This window comes from Camelina sativa, chromosome 16 (assembly GCF_000633955.1).
Source record: "Camelina sativa cultivar DH55 chromosome 16, Cs, whole genome shotgun sequence".
In the NCBI taxonomy this organism is placed as follows: domain Eukaryota; kingdom Viridiplantae; phylum Streptophyta; class Magnoliopsida; order Brassicales; family Brassicaceae; genus Camelina; species Camelina sativa.
The window spans coordinates 819,616-847,191 of NC_025700.1; the positions used below are offsets into that span (position 1 = coordinate 819,616).

Here is a 27,576-nt window from a genome sequence, read left to right on the forward strand (position 1 = left end):
AACACTGCATTCGTCTCCATTGGGTTTTGCAACACTGCTTCGCTCCCTACACCTTCCGCTTTGCTTTTCAACTTTAGGTGATTTCGATTTTTTTATACGACATCTCCTACACTTCATCTTCAGCTTATAGGCAACACCGAGTGAGAAGCTTCTTCCTCTACAAGTGCAAGTACAACGACGACGTTTCTTCCGGTTCCGCATATTATTATTGTCCACACTTCCGCTTTGGTCGATAGGATCATCATCACCCGGTTGAATTAGGAGAACTTGGTAATTTTTCGTGGATTTCAAACGTCCAACAATCTCGACGAACTCATGAGAGGTGTCTCCCAATATTAGCATCAAAGTACACGGTTCTGGATGTTCAGCTGACCATGAAACAAGGTCTTCAAGCATCTTTTTCTGTCCCGCGTATCTGTGTCCTGAAACAAACAAACAAAACAAACATTAGAGATCTGATGATCAACATGTTAACATAATCATTAAAAAAAAATTAATTTAGAAGGAAATTAATTTATAAAACCTGCGGGGAAGTGATTGAGCTTAATGTCTCCAGCTGGAAAGTCATGACCAGTTAAATCACCATAAGCCCTTAATGAGAGAGGACCACGATGACCAAAACTCGTAAGATTCGATCTTATTTTCTCCAAAACCTCACCAGCAGGGATCTCGCACTGTTCTATGTCCCAAAAGACGTCTGTCTCAGCGGCAGCGAGATGTTTTTTTTTTAACAAAAGAAACAAATTACGAAACGGACACAACTAATCTAATCCAAATCTACAAACTTATGGAAAGAGGCAAAAAAACAAAAAATCTAACGGAGAAGATCTTACTTGCGTAATCGCCGAGGAACATATCAGACATGGTTTTTTTGCCGGATTGAACGAAAGAACTAAGAGACTATTTAGTTGGTCCGTGAGGGTTTTTTAGCTCTGTCGCTGCGGATTTTTTTTAGGGTTTTGGTGGTGTGTGCTAACTTCGATTCTACCCCCTTGGTAACACAAATACGAAACCAAGTAGCTGTGGGTAGTTTGGTAACTTCGCAAGTCAAGCATGACTCAGATTCATTCTAATTACCATAGAGAGAACAAGAGGTCGACTTGGACCAATCTTGGGTGGTGTTAACAGGCCACCTAAACTGGATTTCTCCATGGGCCTTGTTAACAGCTTGCGAATTGCAATGAACAAGCAAAAACCGACCAGAAGATAATTCAAAATATCGAATCAGAAAAATACGCAGAATGAGACCTTTTCATTCTTATTAATAACGACCGAAACTAATCTCAAGTTGCACGACCATAGGAGAGAGATTAGGAGATCCAAGCTAAATAAAAAATGATTTAAGTCTAACAAGAACCTAATGTTGTCAACTTATAAATGCTCAAAATGAAACTTAAATTTCAATCAGATTTGACTTGTTTGTTACTTTTGGACATACTACCAAAACATCTTACTTTGTTTCAAAAATCGAACATCCCATCGGTTACAATAATAAAAGCCTATACGATTTTCTATATAGAAAAGAGAACTGCGAAAAGGAGTTTGGTTGAGAAAATTAGTTTACCTTTCTTCGCTAACAAGCAAGATGATAGATGGCTGAAACTAGACTAAGTAACGTAAAAAATATGTATTCCGGGATATTCAAAATCCCAAAAAAAAAAAGCATACGTTTTCATGTTACTTAGTCTAGATCAGACATCTTAGTAACAAGTCTGAAAACCTCCACGAAAAAGTAGAAAGAGAGGGCCAGACAGAGAATAAAAGGGAAGAGATTAGGTTGAGAGGCGGCGGCTAACACTACAGAGAATGAAAGTACATCTCTGATTTTAACCTATGGACTGGTATCGTTAACACCTCCCGCTAATTTACGCCGGCGAGGATTTACCCCAAATGGGCCAATTTAATATTCTACCAGGCCCAGCCCAACAACATAAACGAACATGCTTCGTCCCGCCTCAAGAATTGGAAACTGAAACCTTTTTAAGAGTTTTTTAATCTCTGATCTGGAATACAATTCGGTGTATGTAACCTTAGAATTATAGATAACGAAAGCCAAAACTTAAAAGTTAAATTAAAATATACACTACATGTGTGTAAGAAAACGACATCACATCTCTCCAACTCTCTCAGTTTTGCTTTGCGTTTAAGTTAGTTTAGGTATGCATAATTTTCCCCCAACAAATTCAAATATATATATAACGATCCGATCGAAAACATAAACATATCATCAGAGTTGCAAATTGGAGCTTCAAAAATCTGATTTACTTGTTCTTCTACAGTAAGTAGTACATTATCAAATCATGAACTCGAGATGTTATAGCTTCTTCTTTGCTCTGTTATCATCTCTCACTGTGATTGCTCTTGCTTACGATCCTGATACGCTTCAAGATCTATGCGTTGCAGATCACACTTCAGGTATCTTCAATAATCAAACCTTGTGAATGACATAATACTATGAAAGTAATGTAAATGTCACTAATTATTTNTGTGTGTAAGAAAACGACATCACATCTCTCCAACTCTCTCAGTTTTGCTTTGCGTTTAAGTTAGTTTAGGTATGCATAATTTTCCCCCAACAAATTCAAATATATATATAACGATCCAATCGAAAACATAAAACATATCACAGTTGCAAATTGGAGCTTCAAAATCTGACTTACAGTAAGTAATAGTAACATCATCAAATCATGAACTCGAGATGTTATAGCTTCTTCTTTGCTCTGTTATCATCTCTCACTGTGATTGCTCTTGCTTACGATCCTGATACGCTTCAAGATCTATGCGTTGCAGATCACACTTCAGGTATCTTCAATAATCAAACCTTGTGAATGACATAATACTATGAAAGTAATGTAAATGTCACTAATTATTTTGGATCATGTATGTGTATGTAGGGATCAAAGTGAATGGTTTCACGTGTAAACCGGAATCAAACATCACCGCCTCAGATTTTTTCTTCGCCGGGATCGGAAAACCCGCCGTCGTTAACAGCACAGCCTGGTCCGCCGTCACGGGAGCAAACGTAGAGAAGATCGCAGGGCTCAACACGCTCGGAGTCTCGCTCGCGCGTATAGACTACGCGCCTGGAGGTTTAAACCCGCCGCACACGCATCCACGCGCCACCGAAGTGATCTTCGTATTGGAAGGCGAGCTAGACGTCGGGTTCGTGACGACGGCGAACAAGCTATTCGCTAAGACGGTGAAGAAAGGAGAAGTTTTCGTATTCCCGAGAGGGTTGATTCATTACCAGAAGAACAACGACAAAGCCAAACCGGCGTCGGTGATCTCGGCGTTCAACAGTCAGTTACCGGGAACACAATCGATCGCCGCCACGCTGTTCACGGCCACTCCTACGATTCCGGATCACGTTTTAACGACGGCGTTTCAGATCGGGACTAAAGAAATCGAAAAGATCAAAACCAAGTTCGCTCCCAAAAAAGTCTAAAAATTTGTGTTAGTTATATATTTTTATTTTATTAATTGGTTTTAATAATTAATAAAGGAAAAAAATAAGAAGCTTTTTCATTAGAGTAAACCTAGCTGAATCAGCTGGAGGGTTTTAAAAGCAATCCATACGAAAGGAGCAAACCTATAAACAGAGATCTCTCTACAAAGCAAACACGGGGACATGGAGAGAAAGCTTTACAATTTTTTTATACACTAAAAGCTCTGTATAAAAACCAAACAACATAACTTTGCCTAGGTTATATATATTTTATATATGTATGTATGGACACTGAAACCCCAAAAAACACCTTTTATTTATCTATCCTGAGGTTATGACAGAGATGTCCAAGTTCCGGCCGTGACTTCATCCAATCCAAGAATTTCATTTCTTCAGGCGACGTGCAGTAGAGGTATGATCTGAATGTTATCAGGTAAAAGTAACGCCTGTACATCATATATAACAATCAGATTACTCGTTTGAATATGGAAAGAAATCGAAACTCAAGGTTTGGTTTCAATTGGTTAAAGACCGGATTGGAGTGAAAGTAACTACCAACCTTAAGGCTTTAACACCCATGTCCATGATGTACGAACGGTTTTCATCTTTTGTAATTGGAAGCTTGTTCAGTTCTTTACTGTAGTAAACGATGTCTTCTCTCAAATGTCCTGCACCAGCACACCTATAGAATGCCAAAACAAGAGAACGAAATCATGAGCCATGTAGTTAAAAGTGAAAGAAATTTGTCAAAAGAGATTGATTGATTGACTGATTCTATCGATACATACAATTCGACTATTCCATCTACGTCTGATTTGCTTTGCGGACCATGAGATAGCACTCTTATGAGACTCAGTATGTCACGGTAATCTCCCATACTCAATGCTTCTTCATCACAAGCCCATGAAGTCGAATTATCTTCTTCTAAGGTAGCAGAATTTGTGGTTAGTGTTGGTGTTGATATGAAGTTCTGACCAGGTTGAAGTAGGAGACAAGTAATGGCCATTGCATACGAAACACCTCCAAAACCGGTGTGCGATACAAACAAGTAACTCCCAGCAGAACTGTGTTGAAAACGGCACCACAAGTTAAAACGGAAAAAGATTTGGTATGTATATAAAATGTGCAGATGATTGATACTTACTCGTCTTTACAGTACTGGATTGCGTCTACATCAGAAGCTAATGCGTCTTTTTCTCTGGTTAAAGGTATTCTTTGGTACGTTATGTTGAAATTTTCATCTTTCAGAGCAGCATATACTTCTGCAGGTGTCTTCACATTATCTGGTTGAATATTCTCCCAGTATCCAATAACCCGAGATTCATTTGATGCTGGGCTGTATTCTTCTCGATGCAATAGCATTCGACCTCCAGTCTCTCGAACTTCAGACAATATATCTTCTTTTAACCGTATTTCTATGCTTTCTACCTGCATTGAGGATACAAATCAATAAAACTGCTTTTGCAATTTGCATAATTTATTAGCTGCNAGTATGTCACGGTAATCTCCCATACTCAATGCTTCTTCATCACAAGCCCATGAAGTCGAATTATCTTCTTCTAAGGTAGCAGAATTTGTGGTTAGTGTTGGTGTTGATATGAAGTTCTGACCAGGTTGAAGTAGGAGACAAGTAATGGCCATTGCATACGAAACACCTCCAAAACCGGTGTGCGATACAAACAAGTAACTCCCAGCAGAACTGTGTTGAAAACGGCACCACAAGTTAAAACGGAAAAAGATTTGGTATGTATATAAAATGTGCAGATGATTGATACTTACTCGTCTTTACAGTACTGGATTGCGTCTACATCAGAAGCTAATGCGTCTTTTTCTCTGGTTAAAGGTATTCTTTGGTACGTTATGTTGAAATTTTCATCTTTCAGAGCAGCATATACTTCTGCAGGTGTCTTCACATTATCTGGTTGAATATTCTCCCAGTATCCAATAACCCGAGATTCATTTGATGCTGGGCTGTATTCTTCTCGATGCAATAGCATTCGACCTCCAGTCTCTCGAACTTCAGACAATATATCTTCTTTTAACCGTATTTCTATGCTTTCTACCTGCATTGAGGATACAAATCAATAAAACTGCTTTTGCAATTTGCATAATTTATTAGCTGCGTTTGAAACATACCACTGCACCCGTTATTCCAACATGCTTAAGGGTATCAACAGGTTTACTCAATTCTCTCAAGACAAAAGGAGTTCCATTGATGTAAACTACTGCTTCTTCTCTCAAGTCTGTTATTACTATCCTCTCTGTTGAAACCCCACCTTCTTCCTTTAGTTTGGTGCCTAAATAGGCGAGCATCTTTTTAGCGCCTGAAATTGTGGGAGTTGCCATGCTATAAACAGGGTATCTATCGACCTGAAATGAACGTTATGTCATGGTTAAGTATGATCATTTTTAAGGTTACCAGTAATCAGGAAACCACGGGTACAAACATCACATTTCCTTGAAGCCTACCTTGTATACATGAGGTGCACCGTTGATTTGCAAGCGACTTGAAGTTCTTTGGCCAGGAAAAAAGTACATTTTAAGAATAGAACCTTTTCCCAAGACAGAACCACTCCGTTCGTTGACAATTGACTCCATGACTGCATCTCCATGTTGCGATTCATGTTGTGCCCGCAGTTCCTCCTACATGAAAATATCTAAAGTTACAACACGCAAATAAATAAAAAATTATACAGTCTCCAAGCTTGAATAATGGGAAATTGGACTCACAGGAATGGTAAAAAATCGTCCAGGTCTTAGCCTTATGCTCCACTTCATTGCTTGCACCTCGGGCCTCTGATGCAACCAATTCTTGAACGTCACCTTAGATTCTCCTTCCACAAAGAATCCATCAAAAGCTTTGCTTCCTAAGTAGGCTGCAAAGGCAATCAAACGGAAGTATCTCTCCAAGTATTCAGCGCCACGTTTCAAGGCAGCACTCCTTACTCGTGGCTCAACATGTTGTTGGTTGAAAACCTTCCTGTACTGCAGAACAGCTTCACGAATATTTTGCAATGCAGAACATCTATCAATCACAGCATCTAACGCCTCACGGGATTCAACTCCATTATCGAATAACCTAGTAATTTTCCACAGCAAAAGGATGTCATCCATTCCAAATGCACGACCTTGTTCCTCCTCACTTCTTCGTCCTGAATTACGAGGTCTTTCTTCAGCGTTATTACTTCCACTTTCTTCACCACCACTTGAGGAATCTTCATCCACAATTTCATGGGTCAGAACATCATAAAGTACCTTGATAGGTCTCCCATAATTGATGCGGAGCTTCACTAGACATGCAATGACAGTTCCAGTTGTTGTTCTACCTCTCCCCATCTGTGAATGAAAAGGGAATTACTGTAAGTGGAACAGATAAGCTAAAGAGGATTACCAAACGTATCGAAATACACAAGCAGATTGGGATGAAGAAGAAAGCCCAACCTGGCAATTGAAGACAAAGGCAGTGTCTTTGGAAGCAGAAGCAATATTAGATGTCAACGTGTCAAAGTCTGAGCTTTTCGGCGCTTTACCATCAGTTATAGGTACGCGTGCATACTTAATAGGAAAACCATCAGCCTCTAAACATTTGTAGACCTCGAGGGGTGTTTGAACAGAATCAGTATCCACATTTTCCCATAAGTCAAAAATCTGTCCATCTTTAGTTTCATGAATGACCATTATTGCACCGTCGTATCGCTTAGCTTCTCTTAGAATATCCTCTTTTAGACGAGCCTCCATTCCTTCAACTCTATCTCGATCAATTCCCTACATAGACGTATTTATTCCAACCAATCCATAAGAGTTGACGATAAGTTGAGGCTAATCACACAAAGGTATTGCATCCAATAGTATCTGACATATACTTAAAACACACAGATAATTACCGTATATTCTAGCATGTTCTTATACGGTCTTTCAACTTCACGTAGAACGAATGGTTTCCCGTTGATATAGATAACAGGTTCTTCTCTCATATTGTGCCAGAAAACTGGCCGACCACCTCTAGAACTCCCAACCCTATCAATGACAGATCGAATACCATCTATAGTTGGATTAGCAACACCATATACTGGAAATCCTGGAACCTCCCTGAAATTCGGAGCTCCTTCCACCCTCTCTGGTAGATTTAAAATTTGACAGCCAGGACTATGATCGCTCTTTAGAACAGTTTGACTTCCCAGAACTGCCCCACTTCTAAGCGCAGCAACGACGCTCATCTCGTGAGGGCGCCCATCAGTAGATTCTGCAATCTTTGTCAAAGAAGGCTTCATAGCTGCATATCCAAGGGCACCCATCGGATCTCTTCTGAGCAACCTGGAAGAGGCAAATGAACTTACATAAGACATCTGAAGACACATGCATTCTGAAACACGAGTACCAGGCTAATTTTGGCATTCAAAGTCTAGTGTAAATAGGTAATGCAGGGAGCTACTTAGGAAAATTCTCTCAAATAAGTTGTTCTTCAACTGCTCCTATGGAAAACTGAGATACAACCAGATTTACAAGCAAACAGAATCATAACGAGTTACAAGCAAAAATAAACTGCTTGNCGGTGTGCGATACAAACAAGTAACTCCCAGCAGAACTGTGTTGAAAACGGCACCACAAGTTAAAACGGAAAAAGATTTGGTATGTATATAAAATGTGCAGATGATTGATACTTACTCGTCTTTACAGTACTGGATTGCGTCTACATCAGAAGCTAATGCGTCTTTTTCTCTGGTTAAAGGTATTCTTTGGTACGTTATGTTGAAATTTTCATCTTTCAGAGCAGCATATACTTCTGCAGGTGTCTTCACATTATCTGGTTGAATATTCTCCCAGTATCCAATAACCCGAGATTCATTTGATGCTGGGCTGTATTCTTCTCGATGCAATAGCATTCGACCTCCAGTCTCTCGAACTTCAGACAATATATCTTCTTTTAACCGTATTTCTATGCTTTCTACCTGCATTGAGGATACAAATCAATAAAACTGCTTTTGCAATTTGCATAATTTATTAGCTGCGTTTGAAACATACCACTGCACCCGTTATTCCAACATGCTTAAGGGTATCAACAGGTTTACTCAATTCTCTCAAGACAAAAGGAGTTCCATTGATGTAAACTACTGCTTCTTCTCTCAAGTCTGTTATTACTATCCTCTCTGTTGAAACCCCACCTTCTTCCTTTAGTTTGGTGCCTAAATAGGCGAGCATCTTTTTAGCGCCTGAAATTGTGGGAGTTGCCATGCTATAAACAGGGTATCTATCGACCTGAAATGAACGTTATGTCATGGTTAAGTATGATCATTTTTAAGGTTACCAGTAATCAGGAAACCACGGGTACAAACATCACATTTCCTTGAAGCCTACCTTGTATACATGAGGTGCACCGTTGATTTGCAAGCGACTTGAAGTTCTTTGGCCAGGAAAAAAGTACATTTTAAGAATAGAACCTTTTCCCAAGACAGAACCACTCCGTTCGTTGACAATTGACTCCATGACTGCATCTCCATGTTGCGATTCATGTTGTGCCCGCAGTTCCTCCTACATGAAAATATCTAAAGTTACAACACGCAAATAAATAAAAAATTATACAGTCTCCAAGCTTGAATAATGGGAAATTGGACTCACAGGAATGGTAAAAAATCGTCCAGGTCTTAGCCTTATGCTCCACTTCATTGCTTGCACCTCGGGCCTCTGATGCAACCAATTCTTGAACGTCACCTTAGATTCTCCTTCCACAAAGAATCCATCAAAAGCTTTGCTTCCTAAGTAGGCTGCAAAGGCAATCAAACGGAAGTATCTCTCCAAGTATTCAGCGCCACGTTTCAAGGCAGCACTCCTTACTCGTGGCTCAACATGTTGTTGGTTGAAAACCTTCCTGTACTGCAGAACAGCTTCACGAATATTTTGCAATGCAGAACATCTATCAATCACAGCATCTAACGCCTCACGGGATTCAACTCCATTATCGAATAACCTAGTAATTTTCCACAGCAAAAGGATGTCATCCATTCCAAATGCACGACCTTGTTCCTCCTCACTTCTTCGTCCTGAATTACGAGGTCTTTCTTCAGCGTTATTACTTCCACTTTCTTCACCACCACTTGAGGAATCTTCATCCACAATTTCATGGGTCAGAACATCATAAAGTACCTTGATAGGTCTCCCATAATTGATGCGGAGCTTCACTAGACATGCAATGACAGTTCCAGTTGTTGTTCTACCTCTCCCCATCTGTGAATGAAAAGGGAATTACTGTAAGTGGAACAGATAAGCTAAAGAGGATTACCAAACGTATCGAAATACACAAGCAGATTGGGATGAAGAAGAAAGCCCAACCTGGCAATTGAAGACAAAGGCAGTGTCTTTGGAAGCAGAAGCAATATTAGATGTCAACGTGTCAAAGTCTGAGCTTTTGGGCGCTTTACCATCAGTTATAGGTACGCGTGCATACTTAATAGGAAAACCATCAGCCTCTAAACATTTGTAGACCTCGAGGGGTGTTTGAACAGAATCAGTATCCACATTTTCCCATAAGTCAAAAATCTGTCCATCTTTAGTTTCATGAATGACCATTATTGCACCGTCGTATCGCTTAGCTTCTCTTAGAATATCCTCTTTTAGACGAGCCTCCATTCCTTCAACTCTATCTCGATCAATTCCCTACATAGACGTATTTATTCCAACCAATCCATAAGAGTTGACGATAAGTTGAGGCTAATCACACAAAGGTATTGCATCCAATAGTATCTGACATATACTTAAAACACACAGATAATTACCGTATATTCTAGCATGTTCTTATACGGTCTTTCAACTTCACGTAGAACGAATGGTTTCCCGTTGATATAGATAACAGGTTCTTCTCTCATATTGTGCCAGAAAACTGGCCGACCACCTCTAGAACTCCCAACCCTATCAATGACAGATCGAATACCATCTATAGTTGGATTAGCAACACCATATACTGGAAATCCTGGAACCTCCCTGAAATTCGGAGCTCCTTCCACCCTCTCTGGTAGATTTAAAATTTGACAGCCAGGACTATGATCGCTCTTTAGAACAGTTTGACTTCCCAGAACTGCCCCACTTCTAAGCGCAGCAACGACGCTCATCTCGTGAGGGCGCCCATCAGTAGATTCTGCAATCTTTGTCAAAGAAGGCTTCATAGCTGCATATCCAAGGGCACCCATCGGATCTCTTCTGAGCAACCTGGAAGAGGCAAATGAACTTACATAAGACATCTGAAGACACATGCATTCTGAAACACGAGTACCAGGCTAATTTTGGCATTCAAAGTCTAGTGTAAATAGGTAATGCAGGGAGCTACTTAGGAAAATTCTCTCAAATAAGTTGTTCTTCAACTGCTCCTATGGAAAACTGAGATACAACCAGATTTACAAGCAAACAGAATCATAACGAGTTACAAGCAAAAATAAACTGCTTGTCAGTACCTGCGAAGAATGCTATAGAGCTCTGGCCTAGCTCGCATCCAATCAGCAAAACTGACGTGGCCAAACGAACCAGATTGGAGGAAAGCACCCTCTGAATGAATATATACAGCAAAGCATATAAGGAAGTAATATCTCTCCAAGTACTCAACAAAAAATGAGAGTGCTGCCTCTCTCTTCTTTTCATCGGGTTGACGCAAAATACTACTGCGATAGGTTGCAATTGCCTCTCGTAAATTCTGTCAGTTAATTCATGGATAAACTTTAGACCTTTTACCCTAAGTGAAACCCCATAAGATAAAATACGGTTGCTTATACGTTAGAGTGTACTTAATTTAGGTATAAAAAACTTAACACAAATACCTGCATGGATGCACATTTGTCGATGACTTTATCAACTTGCCTTTTACCTTCTACACCACCCTAGAATCATGAAACCAATAAATTGTTAGAAGCAGCAGGACCATCAAGATAATCAGATGAAGACAAACGGAAAGGGACTAAATACCTCTAAGACTCTAATTAAACTTCTAACGACCGCATATTCCCCTCTACGAATTGCCTCCTCCGAATTCGGCAGGTTAACAGTAATATTTTCGCCAGCTTTAAAGATTCTCCCAAAAGAGTTGTTTCTTGGGAATCCTTGATCTTTATTCAACATTAAAAAGCAAAAAAAACAAAAAAAATGACAGGTTAATAGATACCATAATGAGCTGGCTTAAACACCAATCTGCCTGGACTAAACTATCTCTAAGCTATAATGTTTTCAAGAAATATGTGGTTCTTAGATATATACATAAGAACATGCTTGAGAAAGAGAGTTGAGAGATGATTATTTGGCTAATCGATCGTGTTTCATTTTTCTAAGAAAATAAACCACTTTTAGATGTGATACCCCAAAAGCGGGATAAAAGTAAACAATTCTACAATAAGGTATCCCCAATTCAGCTTCTTTTTCTGAATAACAATATAATTCACTGAAAGAGCATTCGTTATATTCTCTTCTCATATGCTTCTTCGCAAGTTGAGCGGTTGGACATGATGAAGTACCTGATGCTCCAGTACGTTTGAAATAGACCAGGGTTGCAATCACCATTCCAGTCGTAGTACGTCCACGTCCCATTTGACAATTGAAAATGATCTCCGTATTAATGTCAGCCTGAGATATCTTCCTAATCTGAAATCATACATGTGTATTAAGAAATGATTTGAGAGAAACATAGTAAGTGTAATATAGTGTTATGCTCCTAGCAAATACGAAATGGCAAGAGATAAGATCATTCAAGGTTGTCGACTTAGAGGAATGGCATAAGACTTACCAACAGATCAAAATCTGTTTCTTTTGGTGACTTTTCATCTGTTATAGGAACACGTTCATAGTCGACAAGGTATCCTTCAGCCTGCAGTTCCTCGTACACCTAGATCCAGAGTAGTGTATAAGCAAAAAGAATGATATGACCTGGAAATCCCACAAAAGGGTGTAAATATGAGGCTTCGTTCCAATGTCCTACCTCAAGCAGTGTCTTTAAAGAATCAGTAGAGACTGGCTCCCACTGGTCAACCATCTGACCATCTGGCAGTTCATCGGTGACAAGTATCTTATTCCCATATCTGTAAGGCAAATGATCAGATACACANTCAATGACAGATCGAATACCATCTATAGTTGGATTAGCAACACCATATACTGGAAATCCTGGAACCTCCCTGAAATTCGGAGCTCCTTCCACCCTCTCTGGTAGATTTAAAATTTGACAGCCAGGACTATGATCGCTCTTTAGAACAGTTTGACTTCCCAGAACTGCCCCACTTCTAAGCGCAGCAACGACGCTCATCTCGTGAGGGCGCCCATCAGTAGATTCTGCAATCTTTGTCAAAGAAGGCTTCATAGCTGCATATCCAAGGGCACCCATCGGATCTCTTCTGAGCAACCTGGAAGAGGCAAATGAACTTACATAAGACATCTGAAGACACATGCATTCTGAAACACGAGTACCAGGCTAATTTTGGCATTCAAAGTCTAGTGTAAATAGGTAATGCAGGGAGCTACTTAGGAAAATTCTCTCAAATAAGTTGTTCTTCAACTGCTCCTATGGAAAACTGAGATACAACCAGATTTACAAGCAAACAGAATCATAACGAGTTACAAGCAAAAATAAACTGCTTGTCAGTACCTGCGAAGAATGCTATAGAGCTCTGGCCTAGCTCGCATCCAATCAGCAAAACTGACGTGGCCAAACGAACCAGATTGGAGGAAAGCACCCTCTGAATGAATATATACAGCAAAGCATATAAGGAAGTAATATCTCTCCAAGTACTCAACAAAAAATGAGAGTGCTGCCTCTCTCTTCTTTTCATCGGGTTGACGCAAAATACTACTGCGATAGGTTGCAATTGCCTCTCGTAAATTCTGTCAGTTAATTCATGGATAAACTTTAGACCTTTTACCCTAAGTGAAACCCCATAAGATAAAATACGGTTGCTTATACGTTAGAGTGTACTTAATTTAGGTATAAAAAACTTAACACAAATACCTGCATGGATGCACATTTGTCGATGACTTTATCAACTTGCCTTTTACCTTCTACACCACCCTAGAATCATGAAACCAATAAATTGTTAGAAGCAGCAGGACCATCAAGATAATCAGATGAAGACAAACGGAAAGGGACTAAATACCTCTAAGACTCTAATTAAACTTCTAACGACCGCATATTCCCCTCTACGAATTGCCTCCTCCGAATTCGGCAGGTTAACAGTAATATTTTCGCCAGCTTTAAAGATTCTCCCAAAAGAGTTGTTTCTTGGGAATCCTTGATCTTTATTCAACATTAAAAAGCAAAAAAAACAAAAAAAATGACAGGTTAATAGATACCATAATGAGCTGGCTTAAACACCAATCTGCCTGGACTAAACTATCTCTAAGCTATAATGTTTTCAAGAAATATGTGGTTCTTAGATATATACATAAGAACATGCTTGAGAAAGAGAGTTGAGAGATGATTATTTGGCTAATCGATCGTGTTTCATTTTTCTAAGAAAATAAACCACTTTTAGATGTGATACCCCAAAAGCGGGATAAAAGTAAACAATTCTACAATAAGGTATCCCCAATTCAGCTTCTTTTTCTGAATAACAATATAATTCACTGAAAGAGCATTCGTTATATTCTCTTCTCATATGCTTCTTCGCAAGTTGAGCGGTTGGACATGATGAAGTACCTGATGCTCCAGTACGTTTGAAATAGACCAGGGTTGCAATCACCATTCCAGTCGTAGTACGTCCACGTCCCATTTGACAATTGAAAATGATCTCCGTATTAATGTCAGCCTGAGATATCTTCCTAATCTGAAATCATACATGTGTATTAAGAAATGATTTGAGAGAAACATAGTAAGTGTAATATAGTGTTATGCTCCTAGCAAATACGAAATGGCAAGAGATAAGATCATTCAAGGTTGTCGACTTAGAGGAATGGCATAAGACTTACCAACAGATCAAAATCTGTTTCTTTTGGTGACTTTTCATCTGTTATAGGAACACGTTCATAGTCGACAAGGTATCCTTCAGCCTGCAGTTCCTCGTACACCTAGATCCAGAGTAGTGTATAAGCAAAAAGAATGATATGACCTGGAAATCCCACAAAAGGGTGTAAATATGAGGCTTCGTTCCAATGTCCTACCTCAAGCAGTGTCTTTAAAGAATCAGTAGAGACTGGCTCCCACTGGTCAACCATCTGACCATCTGGCAGTTCATCGGTGACAAGTATCTTATTCCCATATCTGTAAGGCAAATGATCAGATACACACCCAAAGCAAAAACAATTAAACAAATTTAGATCATTCAAGGGACCTAGTGGTTACCTCGATGCCTCCATGAGAATATCTTCTTTTAACCGTGCTTCCATTTGCTCTACCCTAACCCTGTTGATTCCCTGATCAGAAACATAAGCTAAAGGTCACAAATGAAAGGTTCCACAGATACACAAGTTTCTGATTTACTTTGTTAGTGGAGATAATTTGCAGCTACCCAACAAACAAATGTACAAAAGGCTATATTAATGTACAAGAAAAGTGTTTCCAAATGGAATTGAACCGTATATTAGGACAAAGCTTATGTACCGTGTATTCAAGATTGGTGAACGGTTTCTCCACATCACGTAGAACAAACGGTCGCCCATTTATGTAAACTACCTGCCAAATGATGTAGTAAATGACAAGTTAACAAGAAAGAATATTGAAGCAACAATAATGGCAGAAGCCTGGGGGGAAGATGGATTATACCGGTTCCTCCCTAAGACTAATCCAAAGAACTTTAACTTGTTTCCCGTCCTTGTGAGCTCCAATGTGCCTAAGAACATTTCGTATACCAACAGCGGTAGGGATTGCAACCCCATGTACACGTAGTGAATCAGCCTGTAACAAAGACCACAAAACCAACATCAGATAAGAAATTGAGATCACATATCTCAAAACCAGCTTTAGTAGGCAATGAGTTCTCGAGGTTTATAAGAAATCTGCATTCTGGAACACACAAGATCAAGTTCTAGAATACTATACAACCTAGCCGGAATCGAATGAAATGCCAACACATAGGACCTGTTTCTGTGATTCGATTTAGATTTTGATTCACAGATTCAGCTCACTTCATACATACAAATAAATGATTAATTAAAATTGGAGAATGGGAGGGAGAGAGAGACCTGACGGTAATTGGGAGCGCCTTCGATCTGAGGAGTCATACGCTTGTTCTGGCAACCAGGGAAATGGTCACTCTTAAGAATCGTCTTCTTCCCAAGTACCGATCCATCTCTCAGCTTCATCACCTGCTCTGGCTCCTTCGGTATCGACGACATCTCTCATCCAACAACAACAAAAACTCGTGGATTCGATCCCGTGTAATCCTCTCGACTTCTTCTTTTACACACACACTCTATAATACAATAAACTGTTGTTCGATTCCCGGTAAATAGACAAAAAAAAAGATCCTGCGCCAATGCGGATGGGAAGAAACGCTTGGAATATTCTTTGATTCGCTGACAACAAAAAGAAATCCACAAATTTTCCCCGACAGAAAGAGAGAGAGATGAAGGAAACGGATAAGGTCTGCGAGAGCGAGAGCGAGAGCGAGAAATGGAAACGAATCGGATTTTAAGAATAAACGCGGAGGATAATTCCAACCAACTTATTTAGTCTTTAGAACGGAGAGAATTATAACAAAGAAGAGACGAGCTCACACGCTAATTAGTAGTATGTACTTTCGATTTATATAGTCGTTATGTAAGATCTGATTATCTTCTATATATTGTTGATTAAAATACACAAAACAGAATTTATATAATTAAAACGATTCAGTTTTAGGAAAAGCAAAAAAAAAAAAAGCATAACGAGAGAACTATCTAGAAGCCTAGAGGGTTTTAAATAAGGAAATAGTAGTATAAATCCAAATGCTTCTTTTTTTTTTTTTTAAACGTATTTTCTTTGGGGATTCTATCCAATATCCATAACAGTATATACTATATACTACTTTTATTTGAAGTTAATTATTTTATATTTATCATGGTTCACCTTTTAAATTAATTTTTAAACATATATATATCCATATGAACCTAATGTATGTCATTTAACTTAATTTAATTAATTGTTACTGCTCTCTGGATCGGATAGATTCAATTTTATCCGGATTCAACACGTTTGTTTAAAGGCTTCAATTCAAGCCAACGATAAAAAGAGATAAGAAATAATAATTTGCTTACTTTTGTGTTGTTTATAAAGTTAACTTTTTACGTTATAACAAACAAAAAAAGAAAATATTTAAGTAACTTTACTTTAAACAAAAATATATAGAATAGTAATAAAGTAGCCTCCGAATAAGAAAGGAAACAAATTTTCGATTGGTCAGTAAATGAGTTGTGGGTCTTTGCGTCACACACAAACGTGAAAGGCGTGTCTTTTTCCTAAAATTGTTGTCTAATTATTTCCAATCCTGCGAAGATATTTATTTTCTCTAACGTGGATATTCATTCATTCATGAAACTTTCATTTATTTTCAAGACACCAGTTAATATTCCTATTTTATTTTCTAAAAATAATACTAATAATGTGGTTTAATTAATAGATATTGAGAATTTTTTAATCCTTGTTATCACTAATCGAGTTTTGAACATTTAGCATGTTAGTGTCCTGGGCGTGAGTCTGTGACCTATATATATATATATATATATGAACCATATTTATTAAAGATTTTTTTTAATTAGATTGTCGATTAGATTTATTAAAGATTACTAACATCATCTCTAAATTGAAATCTCTTTCTCCTTCGAACGTGAATATCTATCCACAAAAACAAAATTACTGATACGGATCCCTTCAAGTTATTACACAAAGAAACTTCAATTATACTGATAAGGATCTTTCGAAGATGGAATACTACACAACCGCGTGGTACCATTCAAAACGTATTGAGTATTGACAATGGATGTCAAAAGTATATACAAATGTACGTGATGTAGTATATCCTTAATGAATACATAACCATATCATTCGTAATTCATATATACATGCTCAACTATAATTTGACCAAGTACACTAAATCCATTGATATTGACAATATATAAAGTGGCAGGTCACACATATCCCTTATATATGCACAGGATTACGCAATATCAGGTATTGTTCAAGCCATATCTTCTATGTTAAGTATATATCTTGTAATACACACTTGCTGACCAAGTTTCAGCCTTGTATATATATTGTACATTGTCAGTCGTAATAGATTATCATTCTCCATTACCTTATATAGTATCAGAGCAAACGTTCCTAAACTAAATTTTCTTTTTCCGCAATCGACTTCTTTCTCTCTCTTACGCTTCTCCTTATTCATTTCTCCTTCTTGTTTCGATCATGTCTTCCACAGACACCAATATCCAAAACCCAGAAGTTGTTGCCACCACTTAAGTTGTGCCTATCACAACCGCATCGCTTCTCAACATCAACATGTCAAATGTGACCAAACTCACCACCTCCAACTACCTTATGTGGAGCCGCCAAGTTCAAACTCTTCTTGATGGCTATGATCTTGTCCCTTTTTTGGATCCAGCTACCGCCAAACCAGACTCCACCATCATCACAAATGGTGTCACCACTGCCAATCCTGCCTTCACCATATGGAAGCGTCAGGATAAGCTGATCTACATCACTCTCCTTGGAGCTATCTCCACCTCTGTTCAACCTCTTCTCTCTCGTGCCTCAACCGATGCTGACATCTGGACCACCCTGACCACCACCTACACCAACCTTAGCAGAGGCCATATTCGTCAACTCAAACAACAACTTGACGGTTGAAAGAAAGGCTCACGCAACATCGATGAGTACTTCCAAGGTCTTACAGTCAAATTTGACCAACTTGCACTCCTTGGAAAACCAGAGTCGCATGAAGATCAGATCGACTACATACTTGGTGGTCACCCTGAAGACTACAAGTCCATTGTTGACCAGACTGAAGCCCGTGACACTCCACCTACGCTCCCGGAGCTTCACGAAAAGCTTCTCAACCATGAGGTTAAGCTGCTTGCCTCTGCTCCTGCTGCTCCTCCCTCATTTCCGATCTCTGCAAACTTCACCAACCACCATAGACGTCCCTTTTCCAAGTTCAACAATCACCACCCCGTCCAGTCACAATCCACATGGCACAACTCACCGCAAAATGACAACCGCCGCTCTCCTCGTCCATACCTTGGTCGTTATCAGATCTGTGGCACACAAGGTCATTCTACCAAGCGATGTCCACAGTTCCAGTCTCCCTAGTCCCAGCGTCCCTTGCTTCCCACTCCACCATCTGCTTGGATGCCTCGTGCAAACCTTGTTCACACGTCCACCTCTAACCCGTGGATCATGGACTCTGACTCCGCCCACCACATCACATCTGATCTAGCAAACTTGTCCCTCCACCACCCATACAACGGTAGTGACGAGGTCCTCATTAACGATGGCACCGGTTTACCAATCGTCAATATGGGTTCCGCATCTCTCCCTTCTCCCACACGCTCCCTTTCGCTTACAAATATTCTTTATGTTCCTGATATTAAGAAAAATCTTATATCTGTATATCGTTTATACAACGCCAATAACGTTTGTGTTGAATTCTACCCTGCCTTCTTTCAGATAAGGAATCTCAGCTCGGGATCCGAATACTCCAAGGAAGGACTAAAAATGAACTCTACGAGTGGCCGATTACAACAGCAGGTGCAGCGTCGTACTTTGCCACTCCGACAGTCCGGTCGTCCGTCTCCGATTGGCACTCAAGACTTGGACACCCTTCTCTATCTATTCTTAAAAATGTTATTTCTAAATTTTCTTTACCGCTTTCAGATTCTGTTCAAAACCTTTGTCTTGCGTTGATTGCTTTTCAAATAAAAGTCATAAACTAACTTTCTCCGAAACGTCCATCTTCTCCACTCTCCCTTTGCAATACCTCTTTACCGACCTTTGGACCTCACCCATTACCTCTCTCGACTCCTTCAAACACTACCTCATAATAGTGGACCACTTCACTCGTTATACCTGCTTTTATCCCCTCAAACTAAAATCCCATGTCAAAGAAACCTTCATCAAATTCAAAGCACTTATTGAAAACCGGTTCCAAACCAAAATTGGAACCCTCTTTTCTGATAATGGCGGCGAATTTATCGCTCTTCGTGATTTCCTGTCCACTGCCGGAATCACTCACCTAACCACTCCCCCTCATACTCCTGAACACAACGGTCTCGCCGAGAGACGACACAAGCCACATTGTCGAAACGGGTCGCTGTCTTTTTCACAAAGCCAATATCCCAAACACTTACTGTTCTTATGCCTTTGCCACATCTGTCTACCTTATCAATCGACTTCCCACTCCCGTTCTTACACTCTCCTCTCCTTTTCACCGCTTATTTGTTACATTCCCAAACTATTCCAAACTTAAAAATTTTGGCTGCCTTTGTTTTCCCTGGCTCAGACCCTATCGCTCTCATAAACTTGAACCACGATCCACACCCTCTGTCTTCCTCGGCTACTCCTTAACCCAAAGTTCCTTCTTATGTCTTGAACCCACCATCAATCGACTATACGTTTCCCGCCATGTTCAATTCATAGAAAATCAATTCTCATTCCCTGCCCTCTCCGCGGTGCCCATCGTCTCTGAACCAGTCGCTGCTTGGACTCCCCATGTCTCGGCCGTACCGCTCACTATTGTGCCTCTCGTCGATGCCATTATGCCTTCTCCGGTCAACTCGAGCTCAGATCCCTCATCTACACCGGCGAACTCTGCTGGCGCTCCGTCTCCCGTCTCGTCCCCATCACCGGTTGTCCTAACTCCGGCTGCAACTCCTTCATCCTCCGATGTCTTGCCAATGTCTTCATCGACAAATCAAGATATCTCACCACAAAGAAGTGTCACAAATCGGCTCTCCTCTTCCAGCTCCTAAAGCCCATATACTTCCTCACATTCGTCAGGCCCATTACTGCCAAGCCCACCACCACACCCAAGTCTATCAACTTCCTCCACTCCGACCTCTCGCTCCGTGGAACCATCTGTGTCTCCCGATCCGGCGCCTCTTCCACTGCTGCAACCCGTCAATCATCTCCCTATGACCACACGCGCAAAGACAAGCATCATCAAACCCAATTCCAAGTATGCTCTTGCCATTTCTAAAGTCGATGTTGAACCACGCACTATACTTCAGGCATTGGCAGATGCCAAATGGCGAGATGCAGCATCCGACGAGTTTAATGCTCAACTACGCTACCGTACATGGTCCCTAGCCCTCCGGCTCCAGGTCAGAATCTCATTGACACCAAATGGCTGTTTTGACTCAAGTATTCACCTGATGGGTCTGTTCATCGCCACAAAGCCCGGATCGTTACCAAAGGATACAACCAACGTCTGGGAATCGATTACACTCAGATATTCAGCCCTGTCATCAAGGCAACTACCCTCTGCATTGTTCATCAGACCGTTGTGCACTATGATTGGCCGATCAAGCAGCTTGATGTTAACAATGCCTTTCTAAAAGGAACCTTAACAGAGGAGGTCTATGTTCGCCAACCAGAAGGATTCGTCGATCCCAACCAACCAAATCATGTTTGTCGCCTTCACAAGGCCCTCTATGGTCTGAAAGAGGCACCCCGGGCCTGGTACCAGGAACTGAAAATTTTTCTGTTGAGTGCAGGTTTCAAGAACTCATTGGCTGATGCATCACTATTCATTCTTCGCCGTGGAGCTGGGCTGGTCTATTTACTGGTCTACGTCGATGACATCATCGTCACCAGCAACAACAACACTCTACTGCACCAAACACTTCAGTCACTCGCAAACCGTTTTAGCATCAAAGATCCGGAAGACATTCACTATTTCCTTGAACTTGAGGCTACTCGGACGTCGCTACATACTCGATCTGCTCACGTGACACAACATGCTTTATGCCAAACATGTTGCCACTCCCATGGCCACGTCGCCGAAGCTATCACTCCACTCCGATTCAGCTCGAACGGACCCGACTGCTTACCGCACCGTTGTTGGTAGTTTACAATATCTCTCGTTCACACGGCATGACATCTCATTTGCTGTCAACCGCTTGTCTCAATTCATGCACCGACCGACAACAAATCACTGGCAAGCTGTCAAGCGGTTGCTTCGATACTTAGCCGGGACAACCGACGACGGGATTTTTCTCCATCGTCACAACATCGCATCCGTTCATGCATTCTTCGATGCAGATTGAGCTGCTGATCGAGACGACTACATCTCTACTCACGCTCACATTGTCTATATTGGTCACAATCTGGTATCCTGGTCATTCAAGAAGCAAAAAGGCATTGCCCGCTCCTCCACCGAAGCAGAATATCGTTTTGTGGCAAACACATCTGCAGAAATCCGTTGGATATGTTCCTTGCTAACAGAACTCGGCTACAACATCACGTCCCCTCCAGTCATATACTGCGACAATGTTGGTGCCACATATCTTTGTGCTAACCCTGTTTTTCACTCTCGCATGAAACACCTGGCCCTCGACTATCACTTCATCCGCAATCAGATAACCGCCGACAATCTCCTTGTCGCATACGTCTCCACAAAGGATCAATTAGCTGATGCATTGACAAAGCCTCTCGCACGTGCACCATTCCACCTGCTTACCTCCAAGATTGGTGTGTCAAAAGCCCCACCATCTTGAGGGGAGATGTAGAGGATCACCCAATATCATGTATTGTTCAATCCATATCTTCTAATTATGTTAAATATATATCCAGTGATAATAATTCACACTTGCTGACCAAGTCTCACCCTTATATATATATTGTATATTGTCAATCGTAATTGATTATCATTCTCTATTATTTTATAATATATATATATATTTATATGGTCTCCGAGACGACTCGTTTCACGCGTCCTGAGTTAAACACGATCGGATTCGTCGCTTTGTTCTATTTTTAATTTAAAAAAATGCTTCACACATGTTGTTAGATGACGATTTTCACGAATTCACGTACTAGTATACTTGATTGGTAAGAGTTTTAACAAGAACAAAAAAAACAAAAAAAAATTGGTAATAATAATAAATAAAGACGACAGCGCATTCAACACGGTCTAAGGAAATGATTTATTTTACTCTTCGGTCATTTATTAAAGAAGTTAACAACAACACAGTTGACAAGGGACATTCCAATAAGGTTTCGAATAATAGAGACGTGTCGTGCAAATGTAAAAGAAAATGCGGTGTCACTGTAGTAGTAACTAAAAGAATACTGTATATTTTCATTATCGTCGCACCGTGCTAAAAAAAGCAATTTTGTAACTTCTTTTATTGGTTCCCAGACGCATAATATTACATAAAGATTGAACTAAACTGATCGGTGTTGTTTATATTTATAAGAGTTACAACAATAATAGTAAAAGATTATAAAACTAATAATTTAGTTCAATTAAAAACATGTATATAGCATAGCTAGCTAGTAAATACAGTAGTATTTTACTATTGTACCCAAATGTCGCTATATAACATTATTATTATTTTCTGGCGCAGTAGTAGTAAATCTTTTAATAATANGGTAAGAGTTTTAACAAGAAAAAAAAGAAAAAACAAAAAAACAAAAATATTGGTAAGAATAATAAACAAAGACGACACGCGCATTAAACACGGTCTAAGGAAATTGTTTATTTTACTCTTCGGTCATTTATTAAATAAGTTAACAACAACAACACAGTTGACAAGGGACATTCCAATAAGGTTTCGACTAATAGAGACGTGTGGTAACAAATGTAAAAGAAAATGAGATGTCACTGTAGTAGTAACTAAAAGAATATACTCATTATCATTGATCGCACCGTGCTAAAAAAAAAGCAAATTTGTAACTTCTTTTATTAGTTCCAACAATCGTCATAATATCACATAAAAATTGAACTAAACTGATCGGTTTTGTTTATATTTAAAAGAGTTACAACAATAATAGTAAAAGATTATAAAACTAATAAATTAGTTCAATTAAAAACATGTATAATTGTATATAGCATAGCTAGCTAGGAAATAGTAGTATTTTACCCAAATGTCGTTATATAACATTATTATTATTATTATTTTCTGGCGCAGTAGTAGTATCTTTTAATAATACATTTAAAGAGAACATGTCAACAACTTAAGTGTGTATGACATATAGAACATGTTTAAATAATTGAAACCTGTCAGGTCACATCGAATTGATTGATTGTTTTAATTTCAAATGCGATTCTCGTGGACTTCAATATGTGGTTCACAAAGCTTTTTGTCTTTGTCCTCTTCTTCTTTTTTTTAAAATTTTAGTTTCTAGTTTAGTCATTAACAAAGTGTCAATCTAGTCATGTAGATCATTAACAAATTAAACCTGTGATCAAATGAAGAATCGAGCAATCAGTATTATTTAAATATTTGTGTTATGAACCTGTTAAATTATCTCCTATGATTTGGAAGATCGTTCCGGACCAACTGTGGACCACTTTTGTATACAAATAGAATTGGTCCGCAGCGGTCTGTAGTCCGCCCTAAAAATAGAGTGGTCCAGATTGCAGACGAATTTGGCCGTCCTGACCGCAGTTACCATTCAAACCTTTAGTTTGTTTCCAAAATACAAGGGTTATTTGATTAAAAATAACAGTTCACACTCCACCTGTGAAATGTTTTAAATACTAAGGGGTTCATATGCAAATTCTCCTAATTTAGTAAAATTATTTTTATCTTTTCAATATACACCATCGACCCGTTTCAACATCGTTTTGACCCGACCCGTTTGATTGGAGCAGACGCAGATAGATTTACGTTTTGGGTGTTGGGGGGGGGGAGCAGAAGATGGCGACCGGTTTAGCTCTGAATCGCTGTTCGATTTCGGTATGTAGAACGGCCGATACTTTACTTAACCGGCCAACGGTCTCCGTCGTCAGGAATTTGAAATTCAGCCGTCGGCTAATCGGGAACTGCTCGACGGTGGCAAATCCTTTTGTTGTTGTGGCGGATGACGACAAGTACGGTAACAAACAGGTCATCAGTCTCACTCCTCGCCTTTACGACTATGTCATCTCCAACGTACGTGAGCCTAAGGTGTGTGTAAAACTCTTATTTGGGTTTATCGTCTTCCGTTTCTCATATATGTAGAGAGCTTAAACTTGTTATCTGGTGTCTTGCTTGATTGTGTTTTAGATTTTGAGGCAACTCCGGGAAGAGACTTCCAAAATGCGAGGTAGTCAAATGCAGGTAACAATTTCACTGGATTAGGGTTCTTCTTCTGGATTCAGCTCTAGTTTATGCTATTTGTTAGAAATTTGTAAGTAGCTTCTAAAAAGAATGGACTATATATTGTTTTTGTTCTTGACACTACTGAGCTAATTTTGTAGTAAATTGCATTTGAGTTTGGCTGTAGGTGTCGCCTGATCAAGCACAATTGCTTGCAATGCTTGTACAGATTCTTGGAGCAGAAAGATGTATTGAAGTTGGAGTTTACACGGTGTTTTATCTTCTTCCTATGAGTTTCCTGAGCATTGTTACTTTGGCTTTGTGTCGTCCCTTGTGAGAATGTTGTTGAGCTTGTGGTTTTTGACAGGGGTATTCTTCATTGGCTGTGGCGTTAGTTCTACCAGAATCAGGGTGTCTTGTTGCCTGTGATAGAGATTCGAACTCTCTTGAAGTTGCTAAGAGGTACTACGACCTTGCTGGTGTCTCTCACAAGGTGAGGCCATTCAACTGTTGCGAAATTCAATGCTTTTGTATGGCACGAAACATTACTGTTTTCTACTTTTTCGTTTGCTGTTTTTAGTTACTGCTTGTATCTTATTACAACGTCAGCCCACAAGAACATTACGAACAACTGTATGATTCTTTTATTTGTTAACTCTAGTCAGGTTAATGTGAAACATGGTCTTGCAGCTGAATCATTGAAATCCATGATTCAGAACGGTGAAGGATCCAGGTATATACATTAAGCGTCTTTCATTGTAACATTGAGGGTGGCTCTATTTTAAACGATTGCCTAAGTTTTAGCTTTTATTGCTTGCAGCTATGACTTTGCATTTGTCGATGCTGATAAGAGGATGTATCAAGACTACTTCGAATTGCTTCTTCAACTTGTAAGATGATGAATAATACTAGTCTCTTTCCATAGTGGCCAAGTTAGCTTTAGCGGTTATCTCTGCTGGCGCAGGTCAGAGTTGGTGGAGTCATTGTGATGGATAATGTTCTTTGGCATGGACGAGTTGCGGATCCTATGGTATGCATCTTACACAAACACAACCATGCTCTAAAAGCTTCTCGAATAAGAAGAAATATCATAATTTACATATCGATAAATCAACAGGTGAATGATGCAAAGACCATCAGCATTAGGAATTTCAACAAGAAGTTAATGGATGATAAACGTATAAGCATCAGTATGGTTAGTGTTTTCTTGATTCTATCACTTTTTGCTCCCAAGTCCAAACACAACGAGCTCTTCAGTTTTTCACCTTTCTTTGCGCATTAGGTACCAATCGGGGATGGCATGACGATATGCCGCAAGAGATAATCATCAGGAAGAACCCACTTGAGTCACAGTAAACCTGATCCAAGAGAGAAGTTTTTAAACATGAAAGGATTGATGAAGCCGTGATACTGTATATTATTGTTCTTGTTGTATGTGTGGTTTAAAGTTTCAGGTTTTAATATGTAACTTCAGTAGCTGAATGTGTTCTTCTTATTCAGAAGTGTTTCTCCTTCGCTGTAATTTGATACTGTAATACTGTAACAGAAATTGGTGAACAAGAATCAATACAACCTCGAAATAAACGACATGATGTTTAATGGTTATAAAAAAACGGCGTGTAGTCTCTATAATATGCTTTACTCGGTGGGCGGACCAGCTGTACCACCAATTCAAAACAACACGGTTACGCAAACTCTCTTAAGAAAAATCCCCAAATCTCATGAAATTAGGGTTTCAATCATTCGAATCAGAACTTTCTACTCCTTTCACTACGAATCTCTAGGGTTCTTCTGGAGGATTAGATTTCTGGGTTTGAGAAACTCTCTCATCATCATCATCATCATCATCATCATCATCATCAATTCGATCGATTTCACGTGATGCCTTCGTTATCACTGAGCATTCCTTTCCTTTTCTTAGCTTTCTGCTTGATCGGTTTACAAGCCGCCGATGATCTCCCAGACAGATCCGGCGGCGGCGTGTGCCCCGGGGGTTCTGATCCGGGTGGATGCCCAATTAACTGTTTCCGGGCGGATCCGGTATGTGGAGCCGATGGAGTAACGTACTGGTGCGGTTGTCCTGACGCAGCTTGTCACGGCGCTCGTGTAGTCAAAACAGGAGCTTGTGACACAGGTAATGCTGGAAGTGCTTCTGTTCCAGGGCAAGCTTTGTTATTGATTCATATTGTTTGGCTTTTCTTGCTCGGGCTCTCTCTTCTCGTTGGTGTCTTCTGATCTTCTTGAGAGTTCATGGCGGAGTTAGGGAATGGAATTGATCTTATTTCTTTGTAACTTTTTAGTCATCACTTTACAGAGCATATGTGCCTTGAGATAGATGTCACACGTCCTGAGTTTTGTATGTGTAATGTTGAGTATTGTTTTGCTTTGTGTGCTATATATAAATATGTAATTGATTCTGTTTCAAATTCATTATATCAAGATATGATCAGACAGATGCTTAATANCCAATTAACTGTTTCCGGGCGGATCCGGTATGTGGAGCCGATGGAGTAACGTACTGGTGCGGTTGTCCTGACGCAGCTTGTCACGGCGCCCGTGTAGTCAAAACAGGAGCTTGTGACACAGGTAATGCTGGAAGTGCTTCTGTTCCAGGGCAAGCTTTGTTATTGATTCATATTGTTTGGCTTTTCTTGCTCGGGCTCTCTCTTCTCGTTGGTGTCTTCTGATCTTCTTGAGAGTTCATGGCGGAGTTAGGGAATGGAATTGATCTTATTTCTTTGTAACTTTTTAGTCATCACTTTACAGAGCATATGTGCCTTGAGATAGATGTCACACGTCCTGAGTTTTGTATGTGTAATGTTGAGTATTGTTTTGCTTTGTGTGCTATATATAAATATGTAATTGATTCTGTTTCAAATTCATTATATCAAGATATGATCAGACAGATGCTTAATACTTTCAACACCTATCAAAGTTCATTTTGGTTTCCTTTA

At 39.7% G+C, this 27,576-nt stretch overlaps 7 protein-coding genes across 8 annotated transcripts in view; 5 read left to right on the forward strand and 2 right to left on the reverse strand.

Moving 5' to 3' along the window:
* Positions 1-1,786, reverse strand: part of LOC104753187 — a 3,641-nt gene extending 1,855 nt beyond the window's left edge. The window contains exons 1-3 of the mRNA XM_019237645.1: positions 834-1,786; positions 524-679; positions 6-422 (exon numbers count right to left, since the gene is read on the reverse strand). Coding sequence (XP_019093190.1) covers positions 6-422; positions 524-679; positions 834-864 — 604 coding nt within the window. The 5' untranslated portion in view covers positions 865-1,786. The remainder of the gene's footprint in view (positions 1-5; positions 423-523; positions 680-833) is intronic.
* LOC104749117 (germin-like protein subfamily 2 member 4) lies at positions 2,209-3,520 on the forward strand. 2 transcript variants are annotated; one of them, XM_010470693.1, is made up of 2 exons: positions 2,209-2,415; positions 2,895-3,520. In XM_010470693.1, the coding sequence occupies exons 1-2, from the start codon at positions 2,301-2,303 to the stop codon at positions 3,443-3,445; spliced, it is 666 nt and encodes a 221-aa protein (XP_010468995.1). In that variant the 5' UTR covers positions 2,209-2,300; the 3' UTR covers positions 3,446-3,520. The 2 variants fall into 2 exon arrangements, with proteins under 2 accessions (XP_010468995.1, XP_010468994.1); XM_010470692.1 differs by lacking the exon at positions 2,209-2,415 and adding an exon at positions 2,606-2,802.
* On the reverse strand, positions 3,503-15,739 carry LOC104753188. The gene is made up of 26 exons (XM_010475477.2): positions 15,587-15,739; positions 15,168-15,299; positions 15,006-15,077; positions 14,748-14,818; positions 14,567-14,666; positions 14,375-14,473; positions 14,106-14,232; positions 13,564-13,703; positions 13,419-13,478; positions 13,059-13,294; positions 12,396-12,816; positions 12,204-12,302; positions 11,935-12,061; positions 11,393-11,532; positions 11,248-11,307; positions 10,888-11,123; positions 10,216-10,645; positions 9,773-10,096; positions 9,062-9,667; positions 8,801-8,974; positions 8,468-8,701; positions 8,111-8,394; positions 4,940-5,144; positions 4,234-4,304; positions 4,005-4,127; positions 3,503-3,891 (listed from the first exon to the last, which is right to left on the reverse strand). Exons 1-26 carry the CDS (start codon positions 15,737-15,739, stop codon positions 3,759-3,761), a joined length of 4,857 nt encoding a protein of 1,618 aa, XP_010473779.1. The 3' UTR covers positions 3,503-3,758.
* On the forward strand, positions 17,880-18,689 carry LOC104753189. Its single transcript, XM_010475478.1, has 2 exons — positions 17,880-18,222; positions 18,310-18,689. The coding sequence occupies exons 1-2, from the start codon at positions 17,880-17,882 to the stop codon at positions 18,687-18,689; spliced, it is 723 nt and encodes a 240-aa protein (XP_010473780.1).
* LOC104749118 (O-methyltransferase MdmC) lies at positions 24,146-26,211 on the forward strand. The gene is made up of 9 exons (XM_010470694.2): positions 24,146-24,490; positions 24,590-24,643; positions 24,810-24,893; positions 24,990-25,115; positions 25,288-25,355; positions 25,443-25,512; positions 25,587-25,652; positions 25,740-25,817; positions 25,905-26,211. Exons 1-9 carry the CDS (start codon positions 24,242-24,244, stop codon positions 25,944-25,946), a joined length of 837 nt encoding a protein of 278 aa, XP_010468996.1. The 5' UTR covers positions 24,146-24,241; the 3' UTR covers positions 25,947-26,211.
* LOC104749120 lies at positions 26,280-27,086 on the forward strand. The gene has a single exon (XM_010470695.2). It carries the CDS (start codon positions 26,504-26,506, stop codon positions 26,855-26,857), a length of 354 nt encoding a protein of 117 aa, XP_010468997.1. The 5' UTR covers positions 26,280-26,503; the 3' UTR covers positions 26,858-27,086.
* On the forward strand, positions 26,873-27,576 carry LOC109129421. Its single transcript, XM_019237647.1, has 2 exons — positions 26,873-26,910; positions 27,096-27,576. Exons 1-2 carry the CDS (start codon positions 26,873-26,875, stop codon positions 27,307-27,309), a joined length of 252 nt encoding a protein of 83 aa, XP_019093192.1. The 3' UTR covers positions 27,310-27,576.

Coding starts and splice junctions, on each gene's coding strand:
- LOC104753189 (XM_010475478.1), top strand. CDS start 17,880: ATGTCAAATGTGACCAAACTCACCACCTCCAACTACCTTATGTGGAGC. Junction 18,223..18,309: donor ACTCAAACAACAACTTGACG/GTTGAAAGAAAG, acceptor TTGGAAAACCAG/AGTCGCATGAAGATCAGATC.
- LOC104749117 (XM_010470693.1), top strand. CDS start 2,301: ATGAACTCGAGATGTTATAGCTTCTTCTTTGCTCTGTTATCATCTCTC. Junction 2,416..2,894: donor CGTTGCAGATCACACTTCAG/GTATCTTCAATA, acceptor ATGTGTATGTAG/GGATCAAAGTGAATGGTTTC.
- LOC104749120 (XM_010470695.2), top strand. CDS start 26,504: ATGCCTTCGTTATCACTGAGCATTCCTTTCCTTTTCTTAGCTTTCTGC.
- LOC109129421 (XM_019237647.1), top strand. CDS start 26,873: ATGGCGGAGTTAGGGAATGGAATTGATCTTATTTCTTT.
- LOC104749118 (XM_010470694.2), top strand. CDS start 24,242: ATGGCGACCGGTTTAGCTCTGAATCGCTGTTCGATTTCGGTATGTAGA. Junction 24,894..24,989: donor TTGAAGTTGGAGTTTACACG/GTGTTTTATCTT, acceptor GGTTTTTGACAG/GGGTATTCTTCATTGGCTGT. Junction 25,653..25,739: donor GACGAGTTGCGGATCCTATG/GTATGCATCTTA, acceptor ATAAATCAACAG/GTGAATGATGCAAAGACCAT.